The sequence below is a fragment of the Carassius gibelio genome, chromosome A20 (assembly GCF_023724105.1).
Source record: "Carassius gibelio isolate Cgi1373 ecotype wild population from Czech Republic chromosome A20, carGib1.2-hapl.c, whole genome shotgun sequence".
Classification (NCBI taxonomy): Eukaryota; Metazoa; Chordata; class Actinopteri; order Cypriniformes; family Cyprinidae; genus Carassius; species Carassius gibelio.
This window is the reverse complement of record NC_068390.1, coordinates 28,495,982-28,518,481: the sequence shown is the minus strand read 5'-3', so window position 1 is coordinate 28,518,481 and position 22,500 is coordinate 28,495,982. Positions and strand designations below refer to the sequence as shown.

Below are 22,500 nucleotides of genomic sequence, written 5' to 3'. Positions count from 1 at the left end.
AGATGAGTGTGAAAATAGATTTTAACTGAAATGAATGAAATATAATGGTTTATTAAAAATATATAGTTGTCAAATGCATAGGCTTTCTAGCATTAATTTAAAGATACTAGAGTAACAATTAGGACAGTCCATTTCTGCAAGCGCAGAACTGAGAAAGCAGCACTGGTGAGCTATGATGAAATATCTTTTTCATGTTTAATAGAGGGTTAGATGCACTGTTTATTATTTTGCTGCATTGTTATTGTTTGTTGCTGTTCAGGTTGTTCTAACTTAAAATGATGCATCTGTTAAATGGGTCGCAATGAATGTATAATGTCAGGGAATCGGTCGCAATGAGCTTGTGTTTCGTTGTGAAGCAGACATAATTAAGTATTTCTGGTGGTTATGGTGGTATCAATATTTGTTGTAAAGCATGCTGCCTAAAACTGCTCACATGTTTATTTCCTGGGTGTCAGATTTCATCTGTATTTGAACACGATCCATTCCGGCCGGACTCGGGACATTTATGTATTTATTACAGATCGGGATCGTCTCGTTTAGCTTCTCTCAGATATAGCACATTGATCTGGGTCTAACGTTTAATCATTGTTTTATGCTTGAACTGTTTTATTTTATCTATAGACTTTATTTTACTCAAGTCGTGTTGATTTGAGAAAGTTAAATTGATGAAACATATATGATCAGTTTACTGTCTCCCATGACCGCTTGGACGTTACTTTAAAAAACTAAAACTTATAAAAAATGCTACAAACTTTTTTCGAAATTAGTTTCATAAAAAACCTAAGGAAATACAATCACTCTGCCATTAAATACAAAACGGAATCGTTGTTGTTAGCTGAAACGGAAGTAGGCTATCAGCGGTTGAGGGAGGCATCTGTGCAGGGCTCGAGCTCAAACACCTTCCGCTTCTGAAACACGTCTCTACACCTTAGACTTCAGATAATACATCCTGTGAATCTCCATCCGTCTGAACCCTCTATTCTAATAGCTGTATATCAGTCCGAAAAATACATCAATAGGCAACAAAAGATTTTATTATTATTATTATTATTATTATTATTATTATTATTCCTCTGCTTTCGTCACCTCATCACTGTAATACAGAGATATTTAAATGGCTTAAAGGATAGAAATAAAACAAATATTTGATGATTATTGCTTATTATTTTGTGATTATTGAATCTTTAGTGATTTCTAAATGTAGTGATGTGTGAGACCGCACAGAATGACGTGTTTTAGGAGATCTTCGAGGGTTTTCTCTTGCAGCAGAGCATCAGAATCAATCAGGACACGGAGGTGATGGAGAATCAATAAGAAGCGGTCAGACAGCATTAAAGATTTCCACACAATGAGCTTCGATCGATGTCCGAGTCTCAGGATTCATCTGAAGTTCTGTTCAATCTCGTGATGTTTTCACATGTTTCTCGTTTCGTTCTCATTCAGCATGTTCATACGCAAATGTGCTTCGCTAATAAACTTATTTTTTGTTGAACTTCGGTATTATGTCATGATTTCAGAACTGTATAGAAGCATCTTTACTGTACACTTTGACAGAAATTAGATCCAGTGTGTTGGTATTTGCTTACAAAGTTAGGAATATTTTTATTAATAGCCTACTTCAAAATGTTCTTAATCTTTTATTCTAGACAACTGAAGAATTCTAAACAGATTAAAATCTGTATTGTCTTGTTTCAAACGAGATGAATGAATCAGATAGAGTTCATGGGAGGTTCTTTTGGGATCTCAGTAGTTACACTATTATGATTTTGGTTCATTTTTCGTTTTTTTTAATGAAAATTTTCTGTTTTCATTACAATGTTAAAGTTTTTGTAATTAGGGCCCGAACCAATGGGCGCATTTAAAAAAAACTTTTTTATAAACCTTTTGGGGGGGGGGCCCTAACATACTCAAAAACTCTTGAAGATTGGCACAAACATCGGACCCTACGGTCATCAGGACACCGCAGAGGCTGGGACCCGGGCGTGGCACAGGGGCTCTACAGCGCCCCCTGGAACACTGTCAGAAATCACAGTCAGAATCCGTGCTCTAGGGTTTCTGGGCTGCTTAACAAAAGCATGCTGAGGAATTTGATGTACTACTCTGAGGACTTTTAACTGTTTTCCTTGAAACCCGGTGAACATGATCTCAAGACATTGGGGATTTGGGAAAAATTGCCAGGGGAGTTTTGATCTTTTTTTTTTATCTTAAACGGTTTGCCTGTGCACGGCGAGACGATGAATTCATGGTGAAAATAGAAATGGGAAGTGCCTAATAGCATAAACACATTTTTTATTATATACGATTTTTATCAAATTTCAGGGGTTTGTTCGTTGTATGATGCCGATCACATATATGTGACTTTTAGGAGCCAAAGTTATAGTGCCACTAACTGGGAGCAGGAAGTGTGTCATTTTCAAAATGCTTTTAATTCAGCATCTTATTTTACTCGATTTGCTTGAAACTTCATCAGAATAATGACAAAACAAGGCCAATACAAAACTTTTAAGGGGATATTAATAGCTATAATATTGTTGCCATGGTAACGTCAAGCTGTCTTGCTTCAGGTGCGTTTGATTAGGGTTGGAGCTAAACGTTGCAGGACAGTCGATCGCCGTTAACAGAGTTGGACACCCCTGTGCTGGAGGGTTACTGTGTAGGTGCCTGCTGGGCACAGGTTTCCTGATGCCATCGGGGTGGCGTTTGCGTTGACAGCTCGGGCCCGCCATCGCTATTTGCAGCTACATTTTTGTTTTGTTGCCATGTTTTGTTTTGTTTTCAGTTTCAGTTGTTTAAGTACATCAAATTAAACAAAATGAAAAGTTGAGTTGTTTTTTTTTTCAGTTAAAACTTTTGTAACAAAAATTGTTTTACGGTTTTAGATAAAATAACCCTGGCCACATGTATAAAACTATTATTCGTGTTTATTATTTTCATGTTTGAGCATGTACCTTGAAATAAAAAATTAAAGAGTCCTGAACAAGTTCCTGTTTATTTTCCTTCATGTCACATTAATAAATTAATTTCCAGCACGTAAGTATACATACGTTTAATGTCATTAAATGATGCCTGTAAATGTAAAAAATGATCATGAGCTGCTCAGTTTTATTGTTGATATTTGTAAACACTGAATTATTAAAAAAATGTTTTAATATTTGAGAATCCAATTTTCTTTTTACTTAAGAGTATTTTTCTATCCAGTCACTGAACCCTGGGGTGTATTCCAGGAAGCAGGGTTAACTTACCCTCAGCTAAACCCTAACTCTCAGTTGATTAACCCTTAACCCCAAACCTTGCTTCTTCGAGGTGTGTGGTTCCAGAAACACGTCCAGGACCAAGTTCATTCAACACAGAGTATGTTCCTGGTTAAGACTCAAGACAATCTCAACAGACCGATGAATCACGAGTGACTATGGAAACGGTTATCTTCTACAATGCATCATGGGATTGTAGTTCATATATGAAAAGTCCTGTGGAGAAAATGCAGCAGAAAGCTTTCCAGAAAAACATCTTTATATAAGTGTCTAATCTCTAAACACATGAACAGGATGACGTGTGACGCATCAGTGTTTTTATTGAAAGCAGCTCTTAGTGACACACATGCAGGATCACGTACAGAAGCGACGCGACAGCGGATCTCAAGAGTCTTACAGAAACACGTGTTTCCAGATCACAGTGAGCCATGAGACACGGGTGAGAGCTTCATATTGCTGGAGATCGGACGAGTTCAGCCGCGCGGGAGAATGAGCGTGAAAAGGCCACACTACGGAAAACCAGAAAGAAAACTCTGGCGTGAGCGGACACGACCTACAAACGTAGAATAAATAAATATATTCAGATTCATCTGTCTGCAACAGCCAGATTATGACCATCTTCAAAAAATTAAATATAAACAGTAGGAAAGGTTATTATTATTAGTTATTGTTATTTTACAGAAACTCTCAGTTCTAGGTAATACTGCCCGTTTCAGCATGGTGACATCACAACAAAAATACTGCCGTTTATCAAAACTGTACAATTAAACTTACAATTGCTCTAAAATACATCTTCATAGTTAGCGTGAGAAGACGAGAGTGAAGAAGTCGTCTGATCGGCGCGGGACGGGACCGTCCGTTCTCAATGAAAGCGCTTGTGTGAGTCTGCTCTAAACGTGTCTCTCGGCGTCTCTCGGCGTCTCTCAGCGGGGTCGGTAGTGCCGCATCAGAGGAACGATGCAGGACGGGGGGCCCGACAGCTTCAGGAACGAGTGCTGCAGCAGCTCCTGCGCCGACGCTCTCTGGGACGGCTCTCGCACCAGCATCAGGTCCAGAAACACCCGCAGAACTGACGACACCTGGAGAAGAGCTTCAGCTGATTCAACACACCCTACACCTCACATGACACAGTCATCCATATGAATATAATACATATATATCTTTTTATAGATATGAGCCGTACGATTTATCTGATGCTGTATTATTAGATTGAACGAATCCACAGTTTCAAACAAATCGAATGAGTCAATGATTCAGTCACTCAAGCATGACAATAAGCGACGTAACGATTAACTGTGAGCCGGTTGAAAATCGATTCATGTATGTGATGATTCAAATCGGTTGAGGTGCTTACGATCACGATACAACTGGAGTAGTAATTTATATGAATGTATATCTGAGTGGAACTGAAACGTCAAAATGATATTAGAAACTCTGTCTTTAGAAATGGAACAATGCATATTAAAGTAGTGTTCATAAGCTCAGCCAAAGATTATAGAATAGCCAAGACGTGTCACTCGAATAGTTTTGAATGGGAAAAATGCAATGCTAAATATGACTGCTTAATCGCAGGAATGAAAGAGCCAATCGCTAATCGGGTTGTGCATGTGCACTGACTGATCTAGCCTGAGAAATAAGATTTTTATAACAATTTCTTTGGTGATTTTAAATATGAAATTGAATCGCTACTTTAATATGCATTCAAATAAAAACTGCTGTCGCAAACTTAGTGAACAGTTTTGCAGAATTTGATGTTTCCCCATTCAAAGAGATAGGAGTAGCTCTTAGATGCCTGAGAGGCGTTTCAAAGATGGCGGCCGAGTGACATGGCTCAGCACTGCTTTGTTTACTGCTTTGTTTACAGCTCTGTTTACAGCGGTAACCAAGGAAACAATGTATCATTGCTTTTCATAAGGAAGCACTGCTCTGTTTACAGCGGTAACCAAGGAAACCCTGTATCATTACTGTTCATCAGCGCCACCTGCTGTCAGCGAGTGAATCTGCATCTCGTTCAGCTGGGCTGGGGTTTCCTTCAGATGTTTGATGTAGAACAGTTTCACAAAGCATTTAAATATTTAATACATAGTTATGTATTTAAAATAATTATATCATTAAAAGGCTGATATACATTTTTTTGAGCAATTTAAACGTTTATGTACAGCAGTTTTTATTTGAATGTTTATTGTTAAATACATCATTAATTAATTGATCTTCAAATAAATTTTCTGTTCGAGTTTTCATTGGGTTAATAAACAAGCGTCACTGTAAATCAGCACACGTGATCATGTGACCGTGGCTCTGGCCAATCACCTTGTGCGAGTCCTTGATCTGCGGAGGCAGGTTGTCTCGTATCCGTCTCATGGCCTGCAGCGGCGGCTCGTTGAAGTACGGCGGCTCTCCGTCCACCATCTCGATCACCATGATGCCCAGAGACCAGATGTCCACCTGCAGACACACCACAGCAGATCAGCGCTGACTCGTTACCCATCATGCAGCACACGGGTCAGTGCCGCTGACCGTACCTCAGTGCCGTAGGGAAGTCTGGAGATGACCTCCGGTGCCATCCAGTACGGCGTTCCCACCAGAGACTTCCTCTTGGGGACCTCTTTGGACACTTGAGCACAGAAGCCGAAATCCGAGAGCTTGATCTGAGCACAGAAACACACAGGAGCGTCACGTACAGCACAACACAAAGCTGTTTAGCCGCTAATCGCCCCTTCATTTGTCATGTTCTCCCAGCTAATTACAAGGTGGGAGACACGATTTAATTACTTGGAACTAGTGAAGTTGATAATTACCCTGATCACTTTTCACCCTCAAAATAAACACACTTTTGTCCCTGTGAAAGATTTATGATACAACAAATCACTGTGACCATGAAACTGTGTGCCATGTGCTATTTATTCAGTCATAATGATTAAACACAAGATAATTAAATCTTCTATTCTATTCTAATGAATTATTTATATTTTATTATATTATGTAATATTCTCATCATTAGTTGTCCATAGTTTATATAACTATAGCCCTTAGTTTATGCCCATAGCAGCATTATATTATTTAAATTATAAATTACATGAAACATGTATGTACATTTATATGTAATAATTTTATATATTAGTTTTCATATTATATAAGTTCTATTAACTTAAATTATATTTGATATTATATGTATAAAATTAAATTATTTATTTTAATTTAATGATTCATATAATAAAATATAAATCAATTTAATGTAATAATTAATATATAAATAACCCTAACCCTAATTGTACAATTAAATATAATTTACTTATATTATTCATCTTGACATAATTTATTTAATTTCAATTTAATATAATTTAAATTATTATATGTAATAATATGTATTTATTATATTATATTATATTATATTATAGCGTAGCTGAGGAAACGCACCCGTCCGTCGCTGGTCAGCAGGATGGAGTCGCTCTTGATGTCTCGGTGTATAACGCCCTGTGTGTGCAGGTAAGACAGAGCCTTCAGCACCGACAGACAGACCGTGGCGATCTGCTCCTCGTTCATCCTGTCAACCAAACACACAAACATCAGATCTCCTCAACAAGGAGAGCAAATGAGAGGAAACAGCTTCTCCCTTCTCTTGAGACTAACATGGTTGCTAGAGTGGTGCTAAGCAGTTGTTAGGCTGTTCTGGGTGGTTGCTAAGGAGTTGCTATGCCATTGCTAGGGTGTTCTGGGCAGTTTCATCATGCAGTGATGACGGTGAACAGCACTAATGATTGTGTTCTGATTGAACTCTCACTGTGTGAATATACATCAGCGTCATTTCAGCTGCTCTAAACCACAAGCCTCTATTATCACAGATTCAGTAGCGGTACTGAGTAACTAACCTGATCCCTGTCCGCCTACACTCTCTCACACACACACACACACACAAGCGCTAGCGTGCCATTAGCAGCATGTTTCAAACGCGCAGCAGAACAAAGGCTCGTGGGTGAGTCGTGACTCCATCAGTGGAGCGTGAGGCTCTCATCTGTCTCGCCTGCGGCTGCACTGGAGGGGAACACGCTGCCATGTGTTTGTGGCTCTCGCTCCTCCTCAACACTAATGCAGCGTGATGCACGAACGGGACGTGATTGTAGTTATTCTGAAGAACGACTCCTCATGAGGAGATCCATAAAGGACACCTCTGTCTCCAAAAACTCATTCACTACTCCATTCTTTACATACAGTGACATACAAAACCTACTCACACCGACTTAGATCAAATATAAAAAAAAAAAAAAAAAGTGTTAAATATTATAAGAAATGCACTGCTCATTGTTAATGTAGCACTGATGGAACTGTACTGTAAAGTCAAATGAATAATAATGAACACACACACACACACACACGCGCACACACACACACACACACACACACACATATATATATATAAACGAGCTGCATGGTAGAATCACTGTATGACACAGCCTGTACTGTTTTAGTTAAAGACATTACTGTTCAATAAATGGTTTAATCTATAAAACAGAAACATCTGAATGTGTGTTTAAGCCCAATCATCCCATCACAGCGCTCACTGTCAGCTATTAGTATAATAAGTAAATTCATAAGTCATGTCAGACACTTATTAGCCTCAAACACCTCCAGATTCTACTAATCTATCAAGAGCCTCATTACAATGTGTTGTTAATTGAAAACACAGCAATCCTTGAATGGCCCACACACAGGAACATGCTCGATCACGGATCAGCGTTAGCTCTGGCAGGAACCCAGTGATTCCGACATCAGTCCGCAGCACATGAAGAACACTGATCCTGTGCACTCAGACCATCATCAACTGTTTCATGTGACTTCATTCTACTCCATACAACTCCAACTGACTCCGTCTGACTCCACCTGACTCCACCTGACTCCATCTGACTCCACCTGACTCCACCTGACTCCATCTGACTCCATCTGACTCCATCAGACTCCATCAGACTCCATCTGACTCCATCTGACTCCACCTGACTCCACCTGACTCCACCTGACTCCACCTGACTCCATCTGACTCCATCAGACTCCATCAGACTCAATCTGCCTCCATCTGACTCCATCAGACTCCATCAGACTCCATCAGACTCCATCAGACTCCACCTGACTCCACCTGACTCCACCTGACTCCACCTGACTCCATCAGACTCCACCTGACTCCACCTGACTCCACCAGACTCCATCTGACTCCACCTGACTCCACCTGACTCCACCTGACTCCATCAGACTCCACCTGACTCCATCAGACTCCATCTGACTCCATCAGACTCCATCAGACTCCATCTGACTCCATCTGACTCCATCAGACTCCATCAGACTCCACCTGACTCCACCTGACTCCACCTGACTCCACCTGACTCCACCAGACTCCACCAGACTCCACCAGACTCCATCAGACTCCATCTGACTCCACCAGACTCCACCAGACTCCACCAGACTCCATCTGACTCCATCTGACTCCATCTGACTCCACCTGACTCCACCTGACTCCACCTGACTCCACCTGACTCCATCAGACTCCATCAGACTCCATCAGACTCCACCTGACTCCGTCTGACTCCGTCTGACTCCGTCTGACTCCATCAGACTCCGTCTGACTCCGTCTGACTCCATCTGACTCCATCAGACTCCATCAGACTCCACCTGACTCCACCTGACTCCACCTGACTCCACCTGACTCCACCAGACTCCATCAGACTCCATCAGACTCCACCTGACTCCACCTGACTCCACCTGACTCCATCAGACTCCATCAGACTCCATCAGACTCCATCAGACTCCACCTGACTCCACCAGACTCCACCAGACTCCATCAGACTCCATCAGACTCCATCAGACTCCACCTGACTCCACCTGACTCCATCAGACTCCATCAGACTCCATCAGACTCCATCAGACTCCACCTGACTCCACCTGACTCCATCAGACTCCATCAGACTCCATCAGACTCCATCAGACTCCACCTGACTCCACCTGACTCCATCTGACTCCATCAGACTCCATCAGACTCCATCTGACTCCATCAGACTCCATCAGACTCCACCTGACTCCACCTGACTCCATCAGACTCCACCAGACTCCACCAGACTCCACCAGACTCCATCAGACTCCATCAGACTCCATCTGACTCCATCTGACTCCACCAGTCTCCACCTGACTCTATTTGAATCCATGAGACACAACCTAAGAATAAGAATGTTATCAAAACTATAGCATATGAACCCTGTTTGACCTCCTGACCCTTTGCCGATTAGCACCTTCTTCTTTTATGTAAAAAAAAAACGCAAAACAGATTTGAACATTAAACCTTTAAATATTTGAACTAACTATTCATTCAGTGCTCAAAAGATAAAATGAAATGAAAAAAAAAATAATGATTTCTGATTCTGATTCAGACCCGTGTGTCGCTGAAGATGCTGCCTAAGAAGGGATCTGTCTATGTAGACATTAGCGTCTCTATTAGTGTCTTAAACAGAACCGAAATAAAGCGCATCAGAAACAGAACACGGGTGGGATGCAAGCATGTCGTGCTGATCAGGTCACGCGTGTCTCTAAAAGTGTGTAATTACAGTCCAACATCACGCCACACTGAACTGACGAACAATGCCAATTACTGTAATTATGCAGACGCTTCGAGAGCAGAGGCAGCGTTTAAAACACTCCACCACAAACTTTCCCAATAATAATTCATGACTGGACTGTTGTCTCCAGCAGATAACGCCGCTCTGTAAATCAGCAGCAGAAGAGTAATCTTACTCTCCATTTCATATTAGATCAGAGCTGATTGTGAAAAGTGTTCAATTGTTCTCTATTAAAAGCCTCCTGATCTAGTCATTTCTGACACAAACTCAATAATGAGGCCTAGTGTTATATAATCTGACTTAATCATTTTCTCTTTTTATTACGGTCTTGATGGACTTGAATCGAAAGATCAGATGATTCACACTGAATGAATCGAGACTCTGATAGACTGATTCTGATTGGACGACTGGCTCTAACCTGGTGTGAGTGACGATGTCAGTCAGGGCTCCGCCCTCAAGGAACTCCATCACTACCCAGAGTTCATCAGCGACCAGATAACTGTTGTACATGTCCACCACGTTCTCGTGATGGTAGTCTCTCATGATGACCACCTGCAGGCAGATGAACAGATCATTACTAATTGTAGATGAAATGAGTTACTCTCAGCACTGTGTCCAGCGACACACCAGCAGCTCTGATCCAGTGCTTTCACGTCTCTGCATCAGTCTGAATCCAATATAATGTGCATCTGGGAAAACAACACGCACAAAAACATCTTCCCAAACTCGTAATGAGACGCGTGTATAAACCAGCTGCTCCCAACAAAAGACTAGCAATTTTAGTATTGAAATAATTGCTAAAAACAATATTAATTTTATAGAGAAATATTCTAATACTAATAATATTTCGATATTATGATTAATATTTTAACATTAATACTAATATTTTATACACATATTGCTATATAATCACAGTTTTTGCCTTTCTTGCACAACTCTTCACCAGTCGCTGGTTTGATGAGCAGGATATCTGCGCGCTCACCTCGTTGAACAGAAGTTCCCTCCGCTGCTGTTTCCTCAGGTCCATCTTCTTCACAGCCACCTGTTTGCCGCTGTGCTTCTCGGTGGCGATGCACACGATGCCCGTGGATCCCTCTCCGATCTTCAGGAAGTTGTCCAGATACTCGCGCGGGTCGCCGGGGTTCACCACCAGCTGCAGCGCGGCGCGGAACTGTTCGTGGGACACCCTGCAGGGGGGCTGCTCGGAGGACGAGCCCCAGCTGGGCGGAGGATAGGCCCCGGGCCCCGGGATGAAGGGCGAGGAGGGCTGTGAGTGTGCTCCCTGCGGGGTGTAGGGGGGGCTGGGCTGGGGCGGCGGGGGGGGGAACGGCGAGGGCTTGTAGTGGAAGGGCGGAGGGATCTGGAAACTGGCCGAGTACACAGGTTTGCCGTGGCTCTGAGGTAGTTTGAGGGGAACGCGTGAGTACATCTCGGGCCCCGGCCCCGGCCCCTGCAGACTCCTGTCACGGGCCACCCGCTCGTACTCGCCCTGTTAGATCCAAACACACAACATGATGAGGGAATAATGCAGACAGAAGATCTCAGAGATGACAACAAACCACATCACACTGACACTGGATTCATGGAATCATTCTTTGAAGATCTGCTGCGTTTACTGAAGTGAAAAAAGTAATATTCTGAAACATTATTACAATCTAAATCATCTGTTTTCTGTGTGAATCTGTGTTAAAGTGTAATGTATTTCCGTGATGCTCCGCTGTATTTTCAGCATCATTCCTCCAGTCTTCAGTGTCACATGATCTTCAGAAATCAGAATAATATGATGATTTACTGCTCAAGAAACATTTCTGATTATTATCAGTGTTGAACACAGTTGTGCTGCTCAATATTTCTTTGGAAACTGTGAAACATTTTTCAGGATTCACAGATGAACAGAAAGTTTAAAAGTACAGCGTTTATTTGAAATAGAAATCTTTTGTAACATTATAAATGTCTTTACTGTCACTTTTAATCAATTTAATACATCGGTGCGGAATAAAATAATTAATTTAATTAATTTCTTTTAAAAAATCTGAGCAGTAAATCATCATATTATTCTGATTTCTGAAGATCATGTGACACTGAAGACTGGAGGAATGATGCTGAAAATACAGCGGAGCATCACAGAAATAAACTACACAGAGATTCACATTGATATTCACAGTTATTTTACATAGAAATAATATGTAATATAATCATACTGTTATAATATTTCAATTGCTTAATTATTCAATCGTTTGACTAGTACGGTGTGCGATAGACACATATGGAAGAGTGGAGATCTTTTCAGCTTAGAAAGAAAAGCGAGTATTTGTCAGAGGAATAAACTCAGCAGGGTCACGGTGGGCGGTAGATCGAATCATTCCCAGCACTCCCCAAAACACAGAAAGATGACACGACACGGATCGTCATCTGATGATGAGAGCATCGGCTGTAATTATATCGGTGGACTCGTTTAATCAATCATCCCGGCGAGGCTGTTTATGGGCCGGAGAGAGTCCCGAGACCTCCTTTCCCAACCGCTGGCTGATCCGTGTTCGTTAAATGCACATTAATCTGAATTTGGCAGCGTAATCAACAACCCAACTGGAGTGTGAAATTGAATTCTGTGGTGGAACACGACGCCGTGGCTTTTGTGCAAGGCCTGCAGAAAAGGAAGGTGCCACAACATCAGTTCATCACAATGAGCGGAGCGTGCACGAGTTCCCAAGTCCCCGAGCTGTCGGCCTTTAACGGCCCCAGATTCCCAGCAGCGCTCACAAAACGCTGGGCTCGCTGAAAGTGACCGAGTCGAGGTGAATGAGAAAGAAAGAGGTTCATTATGAAGCTGCTGAGCCGAGACTGATGGGACTGCAGCGTGTGTTTGCTGAATCCTCCGAATCACAGTGAAATCACACACACACACCGGCTGTGCTGCTCCACACAGCACAACATCTCACTGAATCACAGTCTAACCCTGCGTAAATCAGATTACACAGAAACACGACCGTACATGTAGCATACTGAAAACGAAGAGACTGTGCCATTATTTTCATGACAATAAAGCACATTAGACGCAAAATTCCAATTGCCTTTATTAATCAGTTTTGTATCTACATCTTTTTTCATGTTTAAAGCTTTAGTACATTTGTTGTGTATTTTTGTGACTTTTTGAGAAATGTTTATATAAAGGCATTTATTTTGTTTAATATAATGTTTATTTTATTTAAAATAACCGCGTTTATTTTATATTTTAGCTTTAGTTAACTTTCTTAACTCTGGTGTAAATTTACCTTGCAGTATATTGAGGAGGCTAATACAGTTCTGATGCGCGGATGTCTTACAGTGGTCCTGAACTGAGATGACAAGAGCTCAAGCGTGTGTGAATGAAGCTCTGGGATGAGCCGCTGTTATCTGGGTGATGCTACGCTTCCATTAATTGATTCGTGCGCCGCTCTCATGAGTAATTCTGTGTCTCCGGCCGCCGCGCTCTTTTCACGGGTGAGGAGATTAAGAACTGACACCAGATCCATCACGGAGCCCGTGCTGAGAGATAATACGCCCTACACGGCCTGTGTCCACTGTGATTTAACATCTTCTAAAAATATTTATTTCTTTTGATTTAGGGGTCAAATATGAAACAGATATTTCTTCATGAGATTTTCCTGATGATGGTGATAATAGGAGTAAATACAAGACCGTAAGCAAGCTAACTACTTTGAGTTATCGAGGAAGTGGCTAATACTCTTCTAAAGTGCAAAGTGCATGAAATGCAATGTAAAAGCACCTGCTAAATGCATGACATGAGAAAAACAGCATAAATTATATGCAGAATATCCAACATGACATATTTATTGAATTATCAAATTCATTCTCTGCCAGCAGGAGGCGCTTTAAGAGTGGCAGAAATAGCGGTTTCCCTGGTAACAGCTGTAAACAAAGCAGCGCTGCAATCATAAACGCTACTTTATCAGGCATTATAGGAAAGATTAAATGAAAATGACATCTAAACTTTTCTAAAGACAGACAGTTCCCTACAGTCTTATAAAAACACCTGTGCTGCATTTTGACTTTGAAATGTCCAGAGCTCATTTTTATTTAACAAAGTCAAAGCCTTTTGGAAAATCTATTTGTGGCAGTCAGTGTATATAAATAATTAAATGTATGGGAAACACTGAACTTGTAATGCCGAAAGAGCATGGAATGCAACATAAAAGCATCCTCCAAATGCATGTATTTAAATGCAGCACTCTTTTATTATTTTTGCTATCACAAGATGTTTGAGCAAAACAATGCTCCATGGAGACTTTTCCTCCAAAGTCTACAACGTGGCAATCTCTGAGGAGACAAGCAGGATTTGACCATCACACACATCCCACTTCGGGGGAAGTCGTGGCCTAATGGTTAGAGAGTCAGACTGGAAATCTAAAGGTTGTGAGTTCGAGTCCCGGGCCGGCAGGAATTGTGGGTGGGGGGAGTGCATGAACAGTTCTCTCTCCACCTTCAATACCACGACTGAGGAGCCCTTGAGCAAGGCATCGAACCCCCAACTGCTCCCCGGGCGCCGCAGCATAAATGATGAACACTGCTCCGGGTGTGTGCTCACAGTGTGTGTGTGTGTGTTCACTGCTGGGTGTGTGCACTTCGGATGGGTTAAATGCAGAGCACAAATTCTGAGTATGGGTCACCATACTTGGCTGAATGTCACGTCACTTTTTTTTTTCACTTTCAAATGATGCATCATCAGTAGTGGTTTGCTTTGGTCAGTCTGGAATTATCTTGCATTGATTGTAAACTGTGCCAGAAACCACACAAACTCTGCACTGTTCACGAGTTCGCACTTACATATAATCAGAGCAAATATTTAGCATATCTGGCGTGCTGTCCAAAGGGTAGGGGCTCCGAGCTTGGAATATAAACTAAACCCAGAGAACTCCACCATATCCCAAAGCTGGGACAGGAATGGTTAGGAGTGAGGAGTCGGGGTGGAGGAGAAATCCCAGAAAACTGTTATGGGACAAAGGGAAGTTGGCTGTATATATATATTTTATTATAGTGCTAATTAAGTTGATTATCTGAACGTGCTCCGCCTGAACTTTATTAAAAAACATCATATAGTGTGAATGTGTCCTTAATGCATTGGTGCCTTTTGACAAAATAACCCTGCAGGACAAAAAAAGCCAAACCCATCATTAGAAGGAGGCTGATTTCATCTTTACCTTGCCCATGACGAGTGAAGACGTGTTCTCGGACAGTCTGGGGTACGTGTAGGAGCTGTACGGCCCCTGCGGCGCAGCTTTAAATGCACTGATGCCGTAGGGTTGGCTGGGCTCCTGCAGGCCTGACCCCGAGCGAGAGCGCTGACGGATGGCCGGCTGGGGGCTCGTCTGACTGATGTAAGAGGACTTGGGTCTCTTGTCATAGTCCTCTCTCAGTCCAGCTCCGTATCCCCAGTCTCCGTCGGGATAGTTCATCTGTCCGCTGTGGACGGAGACACGCGACGGCGTTCCCAGCGGATGCTCCCGATAGTCCTGACTGGATCCGCCCAGAGAGGCGCGGTAGTAGTCCCTGCGGCCGCCCATGGCCATCTCAGCGGTGGACAGCCGCATCTTGCTCTCCAGGTAAGCGTGGTAGTCCGGTGGCATCTTGGCGTAGTCCGAGGACTTCTGCGGCATGGCGTCGGGATAGAAGGGGCTGCGGATGGGATGGCCGTTCTGTCTGAGAGAGAAGCGGTAGTGCCGTCCGACCGCCAACTCACTGTCATGGCCACCTCGGTCACGGTACGCCTCCAGAGAGAAGTCTTTACTGCTGTCCAGGTCGCAGGAGAAGCGGCCGTAATAGTGTCCGAAGCCGTTCTCCTCTGGTCCGCCGGCGTTGGACGTGGACGCAGATGATGGCTTACTCCCGCTGGACTGATGAGCTCCAGGTGGACTCTCTTTCCTCAGAGAGTTGGAGCGGGTGACGGAGATGCTGTCAAACCCCTCCAGCAGGCCGTTGATGGAGGTGTCCTTGGGCGGCCGGCTCCCGCGGACGATGGTCTGCAAAGAGAATGAAGGGGAGAGGCACAGAGCATCAACAGGAAGGTCCAGGCCTGAGCGATCCACACACATATATTTTGACAGAGTCTAACAGCAGTGGGAGTGGGATCAGAAGATGTTTGGCAGCGGCGCTCTCACGAGCCGAGCCTGAATAAATCACAGCGCTACTTATCTCATCCCACTGCTGCTTAAGCGTGTTACACAGCTGCGTCGTGACTCACCGTAGAATAAAACACTGAAACAGACCCAAAATATAAGAGTGGCACGAGCTGAAAGGCCAGACAAAAGGCTTTTTCCCAATATCCCCTCTCACTAGTCATCCAAAACTACACAATAACTAAAATTACACTACAATTACATCAGCAGATTTAGAAAAACAGACATTATACGGGTCTTTCCATATTTTCCATATAGACTGACCCAAACCAGGTACAAACCAATCCCACATACACAATTCTTTTAAGATCTGATCACTGAAAGGTTCTTCTGGGAACCAAAAGAAAAAAACCACCTTTTAAAACCTTTATTTAAAAGTTAATAGAGTATCATTATTTTAGAGTACCTGCTGCTGTGTGCACTAGGACAAATTGTGATTATTTTCTTGGTACGTGATCAAATCTTAAAAGAAGAGACTATATTTCTAGACATTACTGTACAGTATGTGACGTATGCAGCTCCAGTAAAGAGAGGCCGCTGTGATCTTGACCTGCATCTGCAGTATAAAAACTCTCTGACCTCATTTAGTTTCTGCCGTGGCTTGGCTCTTTAAGTAACATCAGATGACCTGAAGTAGAACTAGTACAAAGGTCCAGAGGTTCTAGATCATGTTTGATCCAGAACACAGTGTTTAAACATGCAGTAGTCAGCTCATGCAGTTGGAGTTAAACTCTGGTCACATTCATTCTGTTAAACTTCTGTAAGATGCAGTCAGACCTATGTGTACCTTTAAAAAAAAAAAAAGATTTCTCATCATAGGTTCTTCAGATTAATGTTTTGGTTCCAGGGTTCTTTTCTTAAGAACCAGGAAAAAACTTTTTGGATCTTAAGAAACTTCCTCTATGGCTTCATCCAGTAAAACCTTTTTTAGTTCTGATTGATCTTCTGGTTGATTTCTTTAATATTGGCAGAAACTAATGCATAAGACCGTCAGTCAATGAAACACATGAAACATGAGACACAGCTGAGACCACATCGGACCACATTCACATAAACATTATTTTCAGATGAAGGTCCATATTAAACCTTTACTCTGAAGCTCTGATGACAGATGCATGTCATCAAAACATAACCAGATTCTCGATGCTTAATATGAAGCTCAAGTATACACAGATAATTTTCACCTCCTCACTTCACCTTCAACAATCAAGTCAGACAGGTGTGCATGAATAGATGCACAATCTCCCTACAAATATGAAGTGTTTAACTTAACAGATCTGACGAGCAGGAACATGTGGTCAGTTTAAGAAAAAGAGAGGAGCTTAAATGTCACAGTCTGAGCTTCAGCACAGGAAGAGGAAATAAATCTCCTGTCCTCCTCACAGCAGCACTACACAGAGTGTCATCCATCTCTTTAATACGTCTGTCACCACTGCGCTCTGAGCTCAGTCCATCTGAGGAGAGTGTGATCGCAGGCCTTTACACCTCTGATCTGCTATACATCTGCTCTAATACACTAATACACTAATACACGTTAACACTCACTGACGCTAACACACACTCACTCAGGCTAACACTCACACCCACTAACACTCACTCATTCATGTTAACAATCACATTCACACCCACTAACTCTCACTGACGTTAACACTCACACATGCTAGTTCACTCATTAATCAACACTCGTGTAAACTTCATATAAGGCAAAACTGTAAATTCCTACAACTTCTAACTCCTTGTTACAACTATGGAAGAACCATCACTTCTACCACAAAAGGTTGCCTTGTAACTAATCTTCTTGATTTATCCCGATTCATTAGCATATCCAAAACCTCAGAACAACTTGATGATGTAACAGAAACTATGGACTCTCTCTTTTCTAGCACTTTAAATACAGTTGCTCCTTTACGCTTAAGGAAGGTTAAGGAAAACAGTTTGACACCATGGTATAATGAGCATACCCTAAAGAGAGCAGCCCGAAAAATGGAGCGCAGCTGGAGGAAAACAAAACTAGAGGTATTTCGTATTGCTTGGCGGGAAAGTAACCTATCCTACAGAAAAGCATTAAAAACTGCTAGATCTGATTACTTTTCTTCTCTTTTAGAAGAAAACAAACATAACCCCAGGTATTTATTCAATACAGTGGCTAAATTAATGAAAAATAAAACATCAACAAGTGTTGACGTTTAATGTAATAACTTTATGAACTACTTTACTTCTAAAATCGATACTATTAGAGATAAAATTGCAACCATTCAGCCGTCAGCTACAGTATCACATCAGACAGTGCACTATAGACCCCCTGAGGAACAGTTCCACTCATTCTCTACTATAGGAGAGGAAGAATTGTATAAACTTGTTAAATCATCTAAACCTACAACATGTATGTTAGACCCTATACCATCTAAGCTCCTAAAAGAGGTGCTTCCAGAAGTCATAGTTCCTCTTCTGACCATTATTAATTCCTCATTGTCATTAGGATATGTCCCCAAAACCTTCAAACTGGCTGTTATTAAGCCTCTCATCAAAAAACCACAACTTGACCCCAAAGAACTAGTTAATTATAGACCAATCTCGAATCTCCCTTTTCTGTTCAAGATACTAGAAAAGGTGGTATCCTCACAATTATGTTCCTTCTTAGAGAAAAATGGTATATGTGAGGATTTCCAGTCAGGATTTAGACCGTATCATAGTACTGAGACTGCTCTCCTTAGAGTTACAAATGATCTGCTCTTATCATCTGATCGTGGGTGTATCTCTCTATTAGTTAGGGTGGCCATATGCGCCGTTCATACGGGACACGTCCCAGCCAAGATTTTAATAATGCCTAAAATATCCAGGTTTTCCACTTTGTTTTTTTGGGGGGGATTTGTGCACAGCGATGCTTCAAGTCAATCGAATGCTTCAAGTCAATCTTACTTATCTGACCGGCATCAATTTGCAGTGAATTAATTATGTTCCTGTGGCTCAAGTGGTAGAGCATTGCGTTAGCAGTGCAAGGTTGTGGGTTCAAGTCCCAGGGAGCACATGTTAGGTAAAAAATGTTATCCTGAATGCACTGTAAGTCGCTTTGGATAAAAGCATCTGCTAAATGCATAAATTGAATTAAGATGTATCATATCAATCACAAGTACAGTATGGAGTACCTCAAGGCTCAGTACTATGGCTATTCATTTTCACGCTTTATATGTTACCCTTGGGAGATATCATCAGGAAACATGGTGTTAGCTTTCACTGTTATGCTGATGATACTCAGCTCTATATTTCTTCGAGATATATCGAGATATATCTCAACAATATATCTAAATTACGGCCTAATGCATGGAAATGTTAATCCATGCATTTATGACCTCAAGGTTAGACTATTGTAATGCTTTATTGGGTGGTTGTTCTGCACGCTTAGTAAACAAACTACAGCTAGTCCAAAATGCAGCAGCAAGAGTTCTTACTAGAACCAGGAAGTATGACCATATTAGCCCGGTCCTGTCCACACTGCACTGGCTCCCTATCAAACATCGTATAGATTTTAAAATATTGCTTATTACTTATAAAGCCCTGAATGGTTTAGCACCTCAGTATTTGAATGAGCTCCTTTTACATTATACTCCTCTACGTCCGCTACATTCTCAAAACTCAGGCAATTTGATAATACCTAGAATATCAAAATCAACTGCGGGCGGCAGATCCTTTTCCTATTCGGCGCCTAAACTCTGGAATAACCTACCTAACATTGTTCGGGAGGCAGACACACTCTTGCAGTTTAAATCTAGATTAAAGACCCATCTCTTTAACCTGGCTTACACATAACATACTAATATGCTTTTAATATCCAAATCCGTTAAAGGATTTTTAGGCTGCATTAATTAGGGAAACCGGAACCGGAACCGGAAACACTTCCCATAACACCCGATGTACTTGCTACATCATTAGAAGAATGGCATCTACGCTAATATTTGTCTGTTTAGTAATAATTGAATTCAATGATGAACTGCCTTTTTTCTTTATTGACACACTATATTCCTATTTAATGCTGTTCAGTTGCTTTATTACAATCTATATATATTGTTAAAAACGCTATATAAACAACGGTGACTTGATTTGACTCACTAACACTCACACTAACAATCACACTCACACACATTAAAACACTTTATTTAAGTCCACTTAAAAGAAGTGCAGTTAAAAACATGTACAAGATCATGGACCATCACTCACACTAACAGTCAATCACTCACACACACACACACACACACACACACACACACACACACACTCTCTCACTCACTCATTCACTTACACACACTAAGACACATCCACACAAACACACACACTTGCTCACACTAACAGTCACTCACACTTACAATCACTTAAAGAGTAATATTGTCCTGGGTGGTTGCTAGGGTGTTGCTATGCAGTTGTATAATAGGATTATTTATGGATTTGAAAGTGCCAATACATAAAATGTAGGTGAAGGTTGAGGTTAAAACAAATTGTCATTCTGTCATCATTTACTCACCTAATCATCTTGTTCAAGCCTCTTTTTCAGTAAAACAGGTGATATTTTAAAGAATGCTGGAAGAACCAAACAACATTGGACCCCATCCGACACATTTCTCAAAACCTCTTCTTTTGTGTTGAACAGAAGAAAGACATGAGGGTGAGTAATTGATGACAGAATGATCAGTTTTGGTGTAAATAATAAAGGATAAGAAATGCTTAAAAAGACCTGCTCTCTATCTGTTCTAATGCAGAGTCCGGTGTGATGTTTGTAATTATTCTGCTGCTGAGACGGCTGGAGGTGACGGAGGTTAATTAACTCTGTCATCTGCCTCGCTCCTGTGAATGAGCCGGCTGGAGGTGTTAGCATTAGCACTGTATGACAGCAGACATACTTCAGCGTCCACATCTCCGGTCTGTGCTGTGGTGATAAGCTCTAATAGATCTGACGTCTCAAGGTAAGCGCAGTATGGAGATAAGCTCAGTATTAACCTTGAGCGGAATGAAGAGTGTGACGTAATTAATGACTGCTGCGCCACTGACTGTACTGACTGTGTCTCCTGCGTACAGTACGGCCGGCCAATGACCACGCAGCGTCCTCCGGCCAATGACCACGCAGCATCCTCCGACCAATGACCACGCAGCATCCTCCGACCAATGACCACGCAGCATCCTCCGGCCAATGACCACGCAGTGTCCGCCGGCCAATGACCACGCAGCATCCTCCGGCCAATGACCACGCAGCATCCTGCGGCCAATGACCACGCAGCATCCTCCGACCAATGACCACGCAGCGTCCGCTGGCCAATGACAATGCAGCGTCCCAATCCACACATCCAGACACTCATCTGCACTGACGTCATGGAAACATTACTTCCTGTTCCAGTATTTCACAAGCACACTGTATAAACGTTTCCGTGTTAACTGTTATAATTATGTCCGTTTTATCTGTACAGTGTTTTTCACAACACATTTCCAAGCAGATTCACAGAAAATCATGATGTTAATATTTATAATAACTTATAGTCACATTTAGCAGATTACAGATGGGGATACTTTACATTTTATGACGAAAAACATGACATCTGTATTATTTTAGTATCATTGAGTTTTTATTTTTATATTTTGAATTAGTTTATATTTTAATATTTTCATTTTAGTTATTGTTTGAGCAATTCTGTTGTGTATTTTTATTTAATTTAGTAGTTTTTGTTAGGGTTATATATATAAATATATATATATATATATATATATATATATGTTTTTTTGTATTTCATTACATAAAGTTAAACTAAATTAAAATGAGAAATGTTGCATTGGCTACTAACTGAAATAAAAATATTTTAATTTTTACCAATTTTTATTTTATTTCAAGTAACAAAAATGTTTTTTAATGGTTTGAGTTTCAGTCTTAGTTAACTATAATAATCGTGAGTCTGAGATTTGCTGTACATTGCTGTACATTAGTTTACTTTATGTATGCGGATAAAGCTGGACATAACTTCATATAACGAGCTAATAAGGTTTAACAAGGTAATGCATGTCATTTTACTGTAAAAAAAAAAAAGGTATTATCATGTGATTTACAATGCAAAGAAACTTTTGCACAAATGAATGATGAGAGGAACAGCTCCTGCAGAGAGATCAGAGCTCCTCTAGCGCCATCTGCTGCTCATCATCACACACTGCACACACACACACACACACCTTCATGTGGCAGTCCCTGAGCAACAAGCCATGAATTAAGTATTTTTCATCAGTATTTTTTTTTGTTTTCCAGTATAAATATCTAAACCTTCTTAAATAAAGAAAGATTTATTGGAGATGCATAATGAGATTAAAAATTTACTTGTTTTTATAAAAATATATTATTATTAAATGAGTCTAAGCTTAATTCAAGAACATCTGTGGATGGGGTCAGAAAAATTATCTAGATTTTCCTTTGAATTACGTAGATATTTGTTCTTGTTTTAACCATAAACT

At 41.3% G+C, this 22,500-nt stretch overlaps 2 protein-coding genes across 6 annotated transcripts in view; one reads left to right on the top strand and one right to left on the bottom strand.

The window, feature by feature from the left end:
* Window positions 1–1,492, top strand: part of LOC127938282 (lysosome-associated membrane glycoprotein 5) — a 7,530-nt gene extending 6,038 nt beyond the window's left edge. The window contains exon 6 of the mRNA XM_052534782.1: window positions 1–1,492. This exon is cut by the window's left edge and continues 576 nt beyond it. The gene's annotated coding sequence lies outside the window, so the exon portion shown is untranslated.
* Window positions 1,493–3,546: 2,054 nt separating this feature from the next.
* Window positions 3,547–22,500, bottom strand: part of pak5 (p21 protein (Cdc42/Rac)-activated kinase 5) — a 36,254-nt gene continuing 17,300 nt past the window's right edge. For 4 of the 5 annotated variants that reach the window (XM_052534746.1, XM_052534749.1, XM_052534748.1 and 1 more), the window contains 7 exons: window positions 15,046–15,864; window positions 10,830–11,336; window positions 10,266–10,399; window positions 6,669–6,795; window positions 5,774–5,899; window positions 5,562–5,696; window positions 3,547–4,330 (listed from right to left, as the gene is read on the bottom strand). In XM_052534746.1, the coding sequence (XP_052390706.1) occupies window positions 4,175–4,330; window positions 5,562–5,696; window positions 5,774–5,899; window positions 6,669–6,795; window positions 10,266–10,399; window positions 10,830–11,336; window positions 15,046–15,864 (2,004 nt within the window). In that variant the 3' untranslated portion in view covers window positions 3,547–4,174. The remainder of the gene's footprint in view (window positions 4,331–5,561; window positions 5,697–5,773; window positions 5,900–6,668; window positions 6,796–10,265; window positions 10,400–10,829; window positions 11,337–15,045; window positions 15,865–22,500) is intronic. The other variant, XR_008148656.1, reaches the window with a different exon arrangement.